Source organism: Equus przewalskii, chromosome 32, assembly GCF_037783145.1.
Source record: "Equus przewalskii isolate Varuska chromosome 32, EquPr2, whole genome shotgun sequence".
Lineage (NCBI taxonomy): Eukaryota > Metazoa > Chordata > Mammalia > Perissodactyla > Equidae > Equus > Equus przewalskii.
In genome coordinates this window covers 8,975,849-8,989,362 of record NC_091862.1, presented here as the reverse complement: position 1 = coordinate 8,989,362, position 13,514 = coordinate 8,975,849, and the positions used below count along the sequence as shown (strand labels likewise).

At 45.7% G+C, this 13,514-nt stretch overlaps 1 protein-coding gene across 2 annotated transcripts in view; it reads left to right on the top strand.

Moving 5' to 3' along the window:
- FNDC1 (fibronectin type III domain containing 1) overlaps nt 1-13,514 on the top strand; it is a 96,816-nt gene that overhangs the window by 32,101 nt on the left and 51,201 nt on the right. For both annotated transcript variants that reach the window (XM_070603289.1, XM_070603288.1), the window contains exon 5: nt 12,626-12,832. In XM_070603289.1, coding sequence (XP_070459390.1) covers nt 12,626-12,832 — 207 coding nt within the window. The remainder of the gene's footprint in view (nt 1-12,625; nt 12,833-13,514) is intronic.

Below are 13,514 nucleotides of genomic sequence, written 5' to 3'. Positions count from 1 at the left end.
TCCCAATCTTCTCACTTCTTCAGTGCCCTCGTTGTCATAACTTTGCTTTCAGACCCAATCAGGCTTTGAGTCTCTAGAGTCTTCCCACTTCCAGAGTCCAGAAGCTGTCTCTTGGCTCTTCTCTTCCTGATTTTATCCAGGTCCCAGCTTTTCAACCGCAATCATTTTTTCCATCCTGGATGCTAATTGGGGGGCCTTGTGAGAGAAATAAAGACCTGATCTGCATTGTTATAACTCCTTATAGCTGTTTTTCTCACTTCATCTGGGTCCTTGGTGCTGCCCGGCAATTATTCTATTTGTCCTTACTCAGTTTCCTTTGTTTCTTCCACAATGGCAAGTCCAGAATTTTGCCACTGTGCTCAGGTTCCTTCCTCCGCCTGCTTCCTCTCACCTCTAGCAGGTGACCTTGCTTCCTGCGTCCCTGGGAAATGAAGGTCATCAGGATGACATCCCTCATCTTCCCTCTTTTAACTTCTAAACCTTCATCTCCCCCTTCCTTCCTCTGAGGAAAGGTTGCTGTCACCACTTCTCTTGAAGATGACTTCAGGTACATAAAGATTCTTTGCAAGCAGGTTTAGGCCCCAGGGCAGGTCTGGGTTGAATCCATCTTTGGAGCCCCCTCCCCCATAGTACCTGGCTCGAAAAGCTGATGCCTGCTGTTGAGCAGGTGTCACATTATTTGACACTGAAGCAGTGAATCTGAAACCATGTAAAGCAAAGTTGGGCATCTTTACTTTCTTGCCTGGCACTCCTTTCATAGGAAATATCTATGGACATATGAGAAAGGGATACCTCAAGCATGCATTTCATCCTTTTCTATGAGTAGTTCATCAAAATGAGCACCAATCTTCAGATATATATTTTTTTGGCGGTTTGTTTATTTAAATGTGACTGATGTGAAATTTTAAAACTCTGACCCTAGGGTCTTGAGATGGGCTCCTTCCCTCATCTGTTGATTGAACAGTGTAATTAATCCATGAAGCCATAACCATCCTCACCGTTCATGCCTGCATGCCTGGCTCGGGCTTCAGGTCAGGCCCCAACAGGCACTAACACCAGCAAGAGGCAGTCTTCTCAGCGCCTTAGATTTCTCAGCTGTAAAATGCTGGGACTTGACAAAAAGGTTCTAGACTCCTTTCTAGGGACCTTCTCAGGTTCTAAGGTTCTAGGATTGCTTTCAGAAATGTCATGAATTTGTGACACTGAGTGGACCACTTCCACCACTTTTAATGAGCGATCCTAAGTTTTGTGAGCATTGGGAACCATATATATTCCTGAGAAATTGCTATTTGCCATTTTCTCCACCCTACTTTGAATGTTTTAGGTCAGCATATCCAAAAATCATATTAGTGAAGGAGGAAACACTGAATTATAGTTGCTGGGTGATGTGTTTGAAACTGAACACACAGAGGTGCAAGAATAAAGAATTGTCTCCAATGATGCCCTGCAAGTACCTCTCCCAACGGCCGCTTAGTCCGTGCTGCCCTCCCCTTCTCTATGTGCAGTGGCAGGAATTCTGCCAAATGAGCCAAGGAGATGGCTATGTCAACGTGTTTAAACTGACACGTGTCAGTGTCGCTCTGGGAAAAGGTGTCAGGCAGCCCAGTACACCAATAGGCAAATCACATACTACAGTACTGCTGCCTCGGTGCCATCAGACGATGCTGGAGCCAGGTCATGGGGCTGCTGTGTGCCAGACTAGTGCGTAAAGTGTACCCCAATTCCAAAGTTTTAAATTAATTATGAATCAAAGACTGTCCTCTCTTCACATACTAGTTTCGATTAAAGTCTTTGGCCAATGGGAAATTAATAATGTCTGTGGCATTATTTTCTCGGTAGCTTTCTCATGCAATTATTCGTTTTTTTAAGTGCGCTATTTGCAGGGCAAAGCTCAGTTTCTGGTTCATGGCCTGGATGGTGGGCTCCTCAAGGCAAGGCCCCCTGATTTGCTTATCTTCATATCCCCAGAGCCTGGGACAAGCACATAGTAGGTCCTCAATAAATGTCTGTTAAGTGAGATGCGCTTGGAGCCTGCTTCTGCTCTGTGTCTGCGCCCTGGTGGAGGAAATGAGCATTGAGAGGAGCTGGGGCTCTGGATGTTGCAGAGCTATCTGTCAGAAGGTCATGGTCACCTCGATCTGGTTCAGCTGCTGATTCTGAGGGTGGTCCTGGGCAGGCCAGTCGGTTGGCCACAGAGTGGTGCTGTCATTAAGCAGAGATCCTCATTCTTGCCTCCTGTTTCTTGGAGGGGCCTGGGTGAAGAGTGGCGTTGAATGCATTTGGTGATTGGAATTCCTCGAGGCTTGCTGGTCTGTGAGGAGGAGGCTTTTACGCAGTCAGATCTGTTTGCTGTGAGGTTGCCTCTCTCCCATGGAGGCACTAACAGGCACCTTCCTCCGGGGGGCTCAGATCTCTTTGTCCGAGTGCCCGTTTCAAAGCCGCCTCTCATATTAGAATATATTTAGACTTCACCAGTCTTAGAGCCCATTCTTTAATAATACAAAGCAGGCCATAGAGGCTCGTGAGCAGAGCTTTTTAACTTCATTTAGCCAGATGCTCTTGGGTAAGAGCAAAGAAGTCAGGAGTTCCAGCCCGAATAGAAAAGCCACAGAAGGGACTCAGAACCATCAGCCAACTGGAAGAGGCAACAGTTGAGGGCAGGCTTCTCGGGCACCAGGGCTTAAACCAGCTTTCTGCGGGGTTTCCTCTACCTTGATGAATGTAACTATCTGCTCCTAGAGTTTCCCTTCAGTGAATTCTTAGGAAGCAAGCAACTGGAAGCGAGGCCCTTTGCTCAGGGTGGACACTTATTTCAGAGGGTGATGAGTGGCTGTCCCGAGTGGGAGGGTGAGGGCCTGTTGAAAGCTGGAGAGATGAACGGTCCCCATGTGTGTGGCCTTGAATGAAATGAAATGTTAGCTGTCTTTGCCTTCACGTCCTGGGAGAACCTGCGGTAGTTAATAAAACTGGTGCTTCCGATGAGGTCGGCATCCTGGGGGCCGGATGCCACTTTCCCGCTGCCTATCCATCACGGGCTTTTCTTTTGAGGTCTGAGTGAAGAAGAGGGCAGGCACGGGGCTGTAACGTCACTGAAGAGGCATGCAGCTTCCTGTCCAGGATCCCTGCAAATGCAGCTATTCGGCTCGAAAGAAAACACCTTTTTTAACTTATCAACCTATTCATATATTGTAACTGGATCTTTCATTTGCAAATGGTATGTTGGGTAACAGTAAAAAATTGAAATAACCAGGGACCGGCCCCGTGGCCAAGTGGTTAAGTTCATGCATTCCACTTCCAGCGGTCCAGGGTTTTGCTGGTTTGGATCCTGGGTGCAGACCTAGCACGGCTCATCGCGCCATGCTGAGGCCGCATCCTACGTAGCACAATCGGAAGGACCCACAGCTAGAATATAGAACTATGTACTGGGGGGCTTTGGGGAGAAGAAGAAGAAGAAGAAGAAAAAAGAAGATTGGCAACAGATATTAGTTCAAGTGCCAATCTTTAGGGAAAAAAAATTGAAATAACCAATAGCCCTTCAACAAAATAAGGTCTTTCATTGCCAGAAAATGGCTGCATTACTTACTGTTCTACTCCCAAATGAAACAAATGTAGAGAGTTTTAGACTAAAACAAACCAAACCAAATGAACCTTTGAATTGAGCCATAATTTTCCTTAGAACATTTAACCTTCCTTCCTCTTAGCTTCCATGGTCCATGAGGCTGTCTCTGTGTTACACTATGGGATGAAGACACACCGATGTCTGCGTTTCAGCTGTTAAAGAGATCAGAAAAGGATTATTGCTTCTTTTGCTTTCTGTGGCCCCCGCGAGTCTTCGGGAAGTTCGACTGAAAACTACAGCACCACCAGATGGATCTGGAGCCAATGCCTCTAACGACCACACCTTCACGTCACTAGCAGAGGGAACCTTCACAGCTGGTTACCTAGAGAAGCTCCTTGATCCTTCCGTGCTGTGTCAGTAGGGGCTGGACCATGGAAGGGCTCACCCCAATCTCCTGTTGCAGGTGACTGAGGACGTCAGTGACTCCTGTTGCCTTCCAGGCTCATGGATGAGTAGGATGCAGTAGCATGCACTGGCATGAGTAGGATGCAGACTCCTGCTCTCCCTACACAGTGGTGGAGTAAGACTATTGGCTTAACGTAGGGAGAGATTCCCCTCAAAAGGCTTATGATCTGTAAAAACTGAGGGATATGTCCATGCAAGCCATTCTTGCGCTGGTAGCAGGGCTTTGTTGCCAGCTTGTTCTCTAGTGTCATTAATCTAGAGCTGGCTGCCATCTTGGGATGACTTGGCATTTTGCAGCCTCAGTCTTCTGTGGTGAAACTGATGGCATGAAGTAGTTTTCACTGATATTCATAGCACATTGGGGTCAAAGTCAGCCACTGATTGACATTTTGGATGACATCCTGAAGCTGCTGACATACCAGTGATTCTCAGGGCTTCTCAAACTGCGGTTTTCAGAACTTGGGAGAACCTGGCACTGCCAGGAGTCCATGAAGGCGTAAGATACACTGGCCACATCCAACGGGAAGCGTTTTCTTGGCAGTCAGTCATTTAAAATGTTACTTTTTATGTTAAAACAAGCACCAAAATATTATGGGGTCATCTACCGAATTCAAATGCAATTTTGAGAGAAAACCAAGACTGTGAATAAATTGCCATGCTCCAGGCTTCTGGGTGTTGAGTTTGTTTTCTTTGCTGTTATGTAGACTTTGGTGAAAAGTCTGAGGAACTCTGTTAGGTGATAAAGCGGTCCAGCGCTTTTGTGAAACAAACAAAACAAAATGGCTGAAATCGAGTGGTCGCAGGATGGCTGGAGGTATTTGCTTGGTTTCTGAGACAGTCCTGCTGGATTTTGAGAACCACATTTTGGGGCACAAATGCTGGCAGCCTTACGGATTGGCCTCTGACCACACCGTCCTTTTCTATACTCCATTCAAGTAGGATTCCCCATGGCTTCCTCACGTGGTGACAGCCTGGATGTCACCTCATCATCCTAGAAAGCAGGAAAGCGGAGTCTCTGTGAAGAGCTGGACAGGTCCAGTGGGCAGCAGAAATCTTAGAACTGAAGGCACTTAGGTTTTTTTGTTTTAAAATTTACCTTTAAATGCTTTATACAGGCTTCCACAATCTGTAACATTATTAGTAATTGACATTGATTAGCTTTGGGGAGATCAAGGTTCTTTTTTGTTGTTGTTTTTCTTTTAAGACCTTCTCTCTTCTTCCAGCCCCTGAAAAGGCAGCAAGGGTTTACTGACTCCAGGCACTGGCTTAGGAGTGCTGTTCTAGTGTCTCTGAAGGATGATGAGATGTGTGCCTGTCCCACTAATGCTCTCCTCAGTGTCCCATCTGCTTCCCAGTCAGGCAGCCAGGCCATTGTTGTGGCTGACCAGGTCCTTGGCTCTTCATTAGATGATCTTTGCTTGGACACTGAAACGTGTGTGAATGTAAGGGGAATAGTGTGATGAGTGGATCCTGAAGGGACAAATGGACTGACTTCCCCTGAAAAGCAATGAGGCCCTTGGGAACTTAGCTGACATTTTATGTAAGCAGATGTACTCATGGCATGAACATCTTGGATAGTGAAACCAGATGCTGGAGACCAGAGTCTTCACCAGAGGTGTCTGTGAGGCACCAAGGGGACCTTCTCCCAGAGCAGGCACAGTGCTTATGCCATCATGTGGCTGCTGGTGACACCAACTCTGCAGCCACCGTGAGCTTCTGAACAAGAGTGAAGTGGAAAGAATAGGGCTGTAGATGCTATAGACCCAGGTTCCAGTTCCAGCAGTTGAGGAGGAAGAAATACTCCTCTATCCTCTAGGTTCTTCTGGCTGGTCTAAAAATTAAATTGACATGAGGTGGAATAACAGGAGAAAATCAAACAAATTTAATAACATGTATACATGGGAGAAACCCAGAAAAACTGAGTAACTTTTTAAAATGGCTGAAGCCACCACTTTGAATACCATCTTCAGCTAAAAACAAAGGAGGATGTTGGGGGTAGTGGTTTTGAAATTCAAAGGGGAGGAAGGCAGTTCACATGGAGATGGGAAAGGAAATAATGGTAAACAAAAGTTTGCCATGCCTTGCAAAGACAATCAGACGTGGAGAGGACTTTGATCAAATGGGCCTTGCCAGGGTACTCCTGTCTACCACACCTAGTTCATATTATACTATTGTTATCTGTGCTGAGAGCTTCTCCCTGGAACAGACCTTCTATCTCAAATTTGTAGGCAGTTAGGGAGAAGGTCAAAGATTCTTTCTGAGTCTTTTGTTCTTAAAAATAATCAAGCCAGAGAGACACTTTTGGGGTTGCCTACTTAGCTTAGTGCCTACTGCTGTCTGGCTTCAAAATTCTAAGCCTCCTTTTCCTTGCCTGTGAATGGGGTGTTACTGGGTTAACGTGAGGATGTTTGTCAAATGCCTTCCCCCAGTAGGTCTCCAATAAATTATGAAGGTTGGTGACACTGACAGACACTCTTCCAAAATGAAGAAATGAGATTCTCTTTCTCCTTATTGTTAAATAGCTGGGCCGACCCAAATATCACACAAAAGCTCAATAAGTGATTAAAATTTTGGAAGTTGCTTATTGGAGAGGAGAATGGGGTGTTAAACAGAGACTTCAAAGTAAGTATTGCAAATACTGAGTGTGTTGGAGAAGAGTTTTGTGAAACACATGGAGGTGTCTCAGGAGGATTATGTGTCAGAACTTGCCCAGAAAAAAGGAGCCCTTGGTAGGTAGAGGCTGATGAGGCACTCGCTAACCTCCCGTGGCAGACGACCGTCAGTGCTGCGCCTGGACTTATGTTGGGAGCAGAATGGGGACAGCAAAGCGCATGTCCTCTGTTTGGCTGTCCACATCTACCTTCACCCTCTCTAACGCATATTTCCTTCCCTTTTCTTGCCCCCCTCTCCTCTTCCTTATCAGGCTTATTCATCAAACGTGCATGGAAACTCTGGAGTCTCAGCTGGCCCCATAGAGGTGGGAGACAAGGGCACATTTTCCCAAGCCCTCCAGGTGGTTCTCATGCACCCCACACTTGAGGACCACCACTCTAGCCTCATGGCTGGACTCCCTCTCAACCTACAGACCACTGTCCCTGGTTGCCTTGAGGACTGATGTTTGGGGATGATGGTGTGGCTCCCTGGGGCGGAGGATGGGCGAGTGGAGGCCAGTGAGCACACAGACCTGCTCTGTCAGGCTGCGGGGTTGAGGGCAAGGGCCATCTTGCGAAGCTTGGTGGTCAGTGCAGAGAGGCGACAGATTGGCCAGCAGAACAAACTGCTTACTCTTAGGAGCTGTAGACTCAGTGATACCTCACGTTCTGCTGGTAAACAAGGATGTCCTGCTAGGTGAGATGGGGCCAAGGAAAGTGGTCACCAGACACAGTGAGTGTGTACTTTTCTGCCAATGAAGAGTAGAGACCTGCTCAGAGTAATTGATAACTGTTAGACGACGATGAAGACAATGAATAGTGCTTTCAGTTTATGGTGCAAAAAAAGTCAACTGGATGTAGACAACCTCATTTTGAGAAGATTTTCAGTGTAAAGAGTCTTTGACAATGCGTCCGTCTCTTTTGCTCCTGTCTGGTTCTTTGAAACACATTTTTTTAGTGCCCTTGGTGTGTGCAAGTCATCCTAGGAGGCTCTGAGAGGCGATCCCAGCTCGTGTGCTGGAGGGGGCCACCCACCCGTCCAATGAATGTGATAAATGAGAGATTTCGTTTTTATCATGACCACAAATACAACTGGCCATTAATGCGTGCTTAACATATGCCATGTACCGTAGTAAAGTTTACCTGGATTATATTACAAAACCCAACACATGTGTACTACCTTACAGAGAAGGAAACTGAGGCTCAGAGAGGACTCTCAAAGTCACATAGCCAGTGCCTGTTAGATTCAGATCCTGACCCTGGGGCCTGTGGAAGCCCAGTTTGAAAGCTACCATCTTTAACTAGCATTGAATTGTAAGTGAGCAAAGCGTCATGTTAAGTTTTGAATTTTTTTTCTGTGTGAAAAGGACAGACTCTGATTCCTTACAATTTCGGAATATTTGCCAATTTGCATAGCTGGCGATACGAATCAGGAGAGATGTTCTCATCCTATCTAGCTTTCTGATGTCCACTATGATCTAGATGGTAATTCTTTCACCCAACTGACCTGCCAAGTGGATGGTGTGTAATTAATTGGTGTGGGTCTTCTGTTATTGACTATCCCTGCGTAAGATCTACCTGACTGTGTTTTACCAAGAGCAATGAGGGGAATGTGTCTTGCCAAGTGTAGAATATGCCCAGCACTGGTGGACATGAATGTGATTACTCTTGGCAATTGGACTTCCTGTTTTCGAGATAAAAACTTACAGAGATTTGTTAGATGATGTCCAGAAGGCTTCTGGGATGCTATCACACACGGCTGAAAGAAAACACTTAATTTCATTGCAAGTGAATTTGAACCATATGGAGAGGTTTTGTAATGTGCATCTCATCTTAGAAGGGGATGACCAGATGATCTATAAAAGAGCTATAAAAGATGTTTGACAGTATACGTAACCCAGAATATTAAAGAAAGGACATTTTCAAAGTACTTGACAAAAAAATTGTGGTTGGCTTTTCTAAACCCAAAGATTTGAAAAATAGAGGGCGGTGTTGAGAGACTTGGCATTCTCCCTTCGCTCTGCGGTTTTCAGAGTCAGTAGCCTCTGTGCCGCCCGGAAACAGTTCTCTGGGGCGATCTTTGGCGAGAGGCCTTCTCTTGTTCCTTTGCTACTTGCTGAGTGTACCTGTCTGGTCCATTTTTAAAGAGATACACACATACATAAATTTAATGCCTGTTGTGCAAGGCATTTATGCTCCCGGTCTGAAGGGTGCCTCTGTAGCTCAGAAGGCCTGTTTTGCATTCGTGAGCAGAAGAGTTAGATGGTTGGTGGGATGGCACATGGGATGAGGGGAGAGCGTAAATGGAAGGGATCTGGTCAGATGAGAACGGAACTTGGCATCAGAATGGTTGAATTCAGGTCCCTGCTTGGCACTTAGCAGCCTGTGTGACCTTGAGTCAGTTACTTCACCTCTCTGAACCTCAGTTTTCTCATGGGGATTACGACATCTATCCTACTTACTTAAGAGTTTGTGTAAGGACAGTTAAAAGAAACCATATGAGAGCTTGTGACAAACTGTAAAGTTCTATGTCAAGTAGGCAGTGAGGTTGGTTATAAGGGCTGGCCTCAGCCCTGCTCCCATAACTTGCTCGGCAGGCCTGGCCTCCTTCTTGAACCCTGGTGTTCGGTGGTTAGGCAGCAGGTCGGAGCCTGGGGTGAAAGCCTGTGCAGTCCTAGGGGGCAGCTACTGGCGCTGCCACTGGGCAGCGTGGCTGATGTTTAGTGGGCCTGGTGTGGGTCAGGACAGAGCCACGGGCTGGGCACCTCGGGCGACAAACTTGTGCCACTGGGACCAAGCTCCTCGTCCTGGGAAACTCCCTGCTTCCTCCTTCAGGGACCTCGTCACTTTAGGAAATTCCGGTGACCTTTGTCCTCATGACTGTTTTTTCAGTATCCTACTGTGGAGCGTCAGAGGTGGTGTGTCCTGGAGCAGAGACCTGCAGTGCTCCCCAAGGCCCAGCAGTGACAGTGCGCTCTCCACCAGCACTGTACCCACTGTGGGATGTGTGGCTGGAAGGGTCCCAGGCCTGTCGCAGGACCACGGGGCAGGGAATGCCATTTCTGTTCCATAATTTATTTTCAGCTGTCTCTTTCAGACTCGTGTATGTGTTTCCAGTAGATTTGCCCATTTTGCTGGGCATCATCCCAGAACTCCCATGCTGAGTGGTGCTTTCTGCCATGGAAGGGAGAGGTGTTGTGGGCCACAAAGGGCTTTAGAACAAGAGCTGTGGAGGGTAGCACTGAGGCCAGTCAGGTCGATGATAGCAGCATGGACATAATCCTGTTTACTGCTGTCTCTTGGGAAATAGATTGTGTTGGTTGGGTGGTCACCCTGCCAGCACTACCTGAGAAATCAAGCCATGCAAATGGCCTGTGGCCACTTGAGCAGGAGTCATCTCTTACCCCCACATCACTGAGGTTCCCTGGAGGAAGTATGAGCTTTTGATAACAGTAAAATAAACATCATATGTTGTTGGCAGAGATCATTTTCATCTTACAGACTTTTTTTTAAACACAGCCCTGACCCCTGCCCAAAGCTGGGTACCCCATGAAATCAAACCCTGACTTCAGGTGGTTCACCTCAGAGAGTCTGTGACGTCATTCATGAGCAGGTCTTCTGTTCCAGCTGAAGTTTTTGTGTGTGGTGATAGTTTGAATTGGAGGCTTACAGAGGAAAAGAATGCCTTAGAGGATGTAAAAAGAGACTGAAGAAAAGTTCTCTGCTTCCTTTAAAATTTTCTCTCTTGACCTCTATTCCCATGCTCATGGCTCATGGAAAATTTATTTCCTAACTTTGCATAAATCTGAAAATGACACAAACACTAGTCTTGAAAAATTAACTCGGTTGTGTATTTTGTTCTGATAAATGTCTTCCAAAAATCTGCTGACTAACTTTAAAAAACAAACGAAAACGTCATTGTCGATAAATGAGAGTCAACATGCTGGTCCCTGTCCAGATTTTGCTTTTCTAGGTAGTTTTTACAAGAGTTTTTCCCGAGTATTTTTCAAAAAATTATTCTTACCCTAGCCCCACACAAGGTCTATTCAGCAGCGACACACGCTGATGAAGGAAGTTCACGTCTGCTTCTGTGATATAGTCACCCATGGACAACTCAAACGCTTAACAAGATTTGGCAGCCTGGATCTTTCTAGAAACATCGGATGTCACATTGTTATGAGCATCAAGCAAGAGATCCCCAACGGGAACTCATAGGAATAATCAAGTCATAGGATTGATATAGGAACTCATAGGATCAATCAATGCTGTGCTGTTAATGCGTTGGACTATTCGTACCGAACACTTTCAGAGAATTACTTTCTCTTGAACTCGATAATGAGCATAATTGTCATTTCCATAGGCGCTTGGTGGTCCCTGATTTTTATAGAAGCTAGACCTTGAAATTGAGAGCCCACCTCTTAACTTGGACCAAAACTGAGATCAATTCAGTATGACCCAGTGGAAGTGGTTACACTCACAACACCAGGGTGCGAGGCGAAGTTGTATATAGTTAGTCCATTTGCTACACTATTGGATTAAAAGCAAAAAATCTTAATAATTACTACTTTATATACTGGGGAAAATATTTGTTGAACCATTACACAGTATTCTCTTAGTAGCCTTTAGCAATGGGGTGCCCAGTGACTGATTAGTTAATTCCAGCTAGTGTACAAATGCATATTCTTTTTGGTTAGATTTAGAACATTGCAGCCAGGTGTCTGCTGTTCAGAGCAACCATCTCCGATGGCTGTTTATAGTCATGAGCTGCATAATGACGTTTCCGTCAACAACGAACCTTATATAGGATGGTGGTCCCATAAGATTGGTACCATGTAGCCTAGGTGTGTTGGCTGTACCATCTAGGTTTGTGTGAGTACACTCTATGATGTTTGCACAACGATGAAATCACCCAACGACACATTTCTTGGGACGTATCCCTGTTGTTGAGTGATGCATGACTGTATCTATAGTGTTATTGAGGCTTGCACTAACTCATGACATTAGTTTTTGTTTTTGCTTTAGCTTAGCTGGGAATTTTCTAGTCTAATAAAATTAATTAGAATTGAGGAAGGGGTTAATTTAGATGGTGAGGAAGAATGTCTGGGAAGTAACGGGCTTATATAACCACAGAGACACTCCTTAGCCTAAGTGGATCCCCAAGTAAGGGCTATAATGTGGCTCACTATTATAAATGCATAAGGTAGTCAGCACACAAGTCCCTTGTTCCCAAACTTATCAGCTCTTAATTGATGTAAAAGCAAGACTTTGAGTACTAGGTGTCGGCCACCAAAATGCATTGCTTTGAGAAAGCTCACAGTGGAGCATTTCTTGAATTTAATCAGTTTCACAAGAGGATTTCTCGAAATTGATTGATGTAGTGGGAAAGAAATAACAGAGACTGAAGATAGCGGCAGGGTTTATTTGGAAGGGCAAGACAGACATGCAAGAAAAATTAATATCAAAACCGCAAATCAGTTTATATTTAGCTCTCGGTGATTCACCGTAAAGGCCAGGAAAGCCCATCTTTTCAACCTGACAGTGCAAAGCTTCCTGGAGGACAGTTATAAATAGCACATAAGACTGTTTGCTGTATTCTGACCTTTAGCTCTCAGCAGAGAATATACAGTTTTGGCCTTAAGAGGGCAACAGGAAATAGATGAAAAAGAACGTTATAAAATATCCAAGATTTCTGGCTGGCAGTTTCACACACGATAGGTTTTCACTTCAAGTTATCGAGATCTCTTGGTCTGAAATGTGGGGAGGAACAAATGCACAGAGTGTAGATACCCTTGGGGAAAAAATGTTCTTACTAGAATTGTTTACCAAAAATGGATGTTTTAAGCCCAACTGCTAATTGTTGTGGCTCAGTCTTCGGAAAGACTTTATATACCCAATGGTAAACTCTAAGGGATGTACTGTTTAATGGTTTCTGTGTCATGTCCTCTTTAAGAAAAGGACGTGCCAAACAAGCCGTTGCGTGTCCGCGTGCGATCCTCAGACGACCGGCTGTCCGTTGCGTGGAAGGCGCCACGGCTGTCTGGAGCCAAGAGTCCACGAAGATCACGGGGTTTTCTTCTGGGCTACGGGGAAAGTGGCCGGAAGATGAATTACGTCCCACTGACAAGAGACGAGCGAACACATGAAATTAAAAAGCTTGGTGAGTGTTACATTAAGCGGTATTCAGTGTTTGATGATCTCTCCCATCCTTTCAATATTTAGATGCTCATTCGTGATCGAACATTTTATTGTAGTTAAAATGGTCATTTTTCAGGTTTTACAATTATTCAAAATTTTACCCTTTGTTTTATCCTCTATGCCTCCATCCTTTTAACCTTTGGTCGGTGGCAGCGCAAGACCACCCTTCCAGTGCACCTGCTTCCTCACCTGACAGCACCAATTTCTTGAACTGGACCACTTTTCTGGATGTTATGGGAGGACTAATGCTTTTCCCATCTCTGCTCTGCTTTCAACGTTTTGTTCTTTAAGCTTCATCTTAGATCCTAGGACACGGGACCTTGAGTCCCATTGAGATGAAATGTGGTGGCAGCCGAGTGGAGCCTGCACACCAGCCCTGCCTTCCTCCCTCTTTCCAAACCCTCACGGGGTAAAGGAAGCGTTGGCTGTGGAAGGCTGGAGGGCACCTCTGCTGCGACTGGGGGAGATTCTGTGCATCATTCTAGCCTGGATCGAGGCCTGACCTTTGCTGGACTTATTCATTGGCAGGCCTGGACAGTGGACACTGGCCATGATCCTTGAGGGCCAGTGCTTCTCCTCGTGCCTGGTGCTTCTTTGGTGTGGAGTCAGTGCCAAGGGCTGCAACTCTCCTGCTTTTCTCCCTC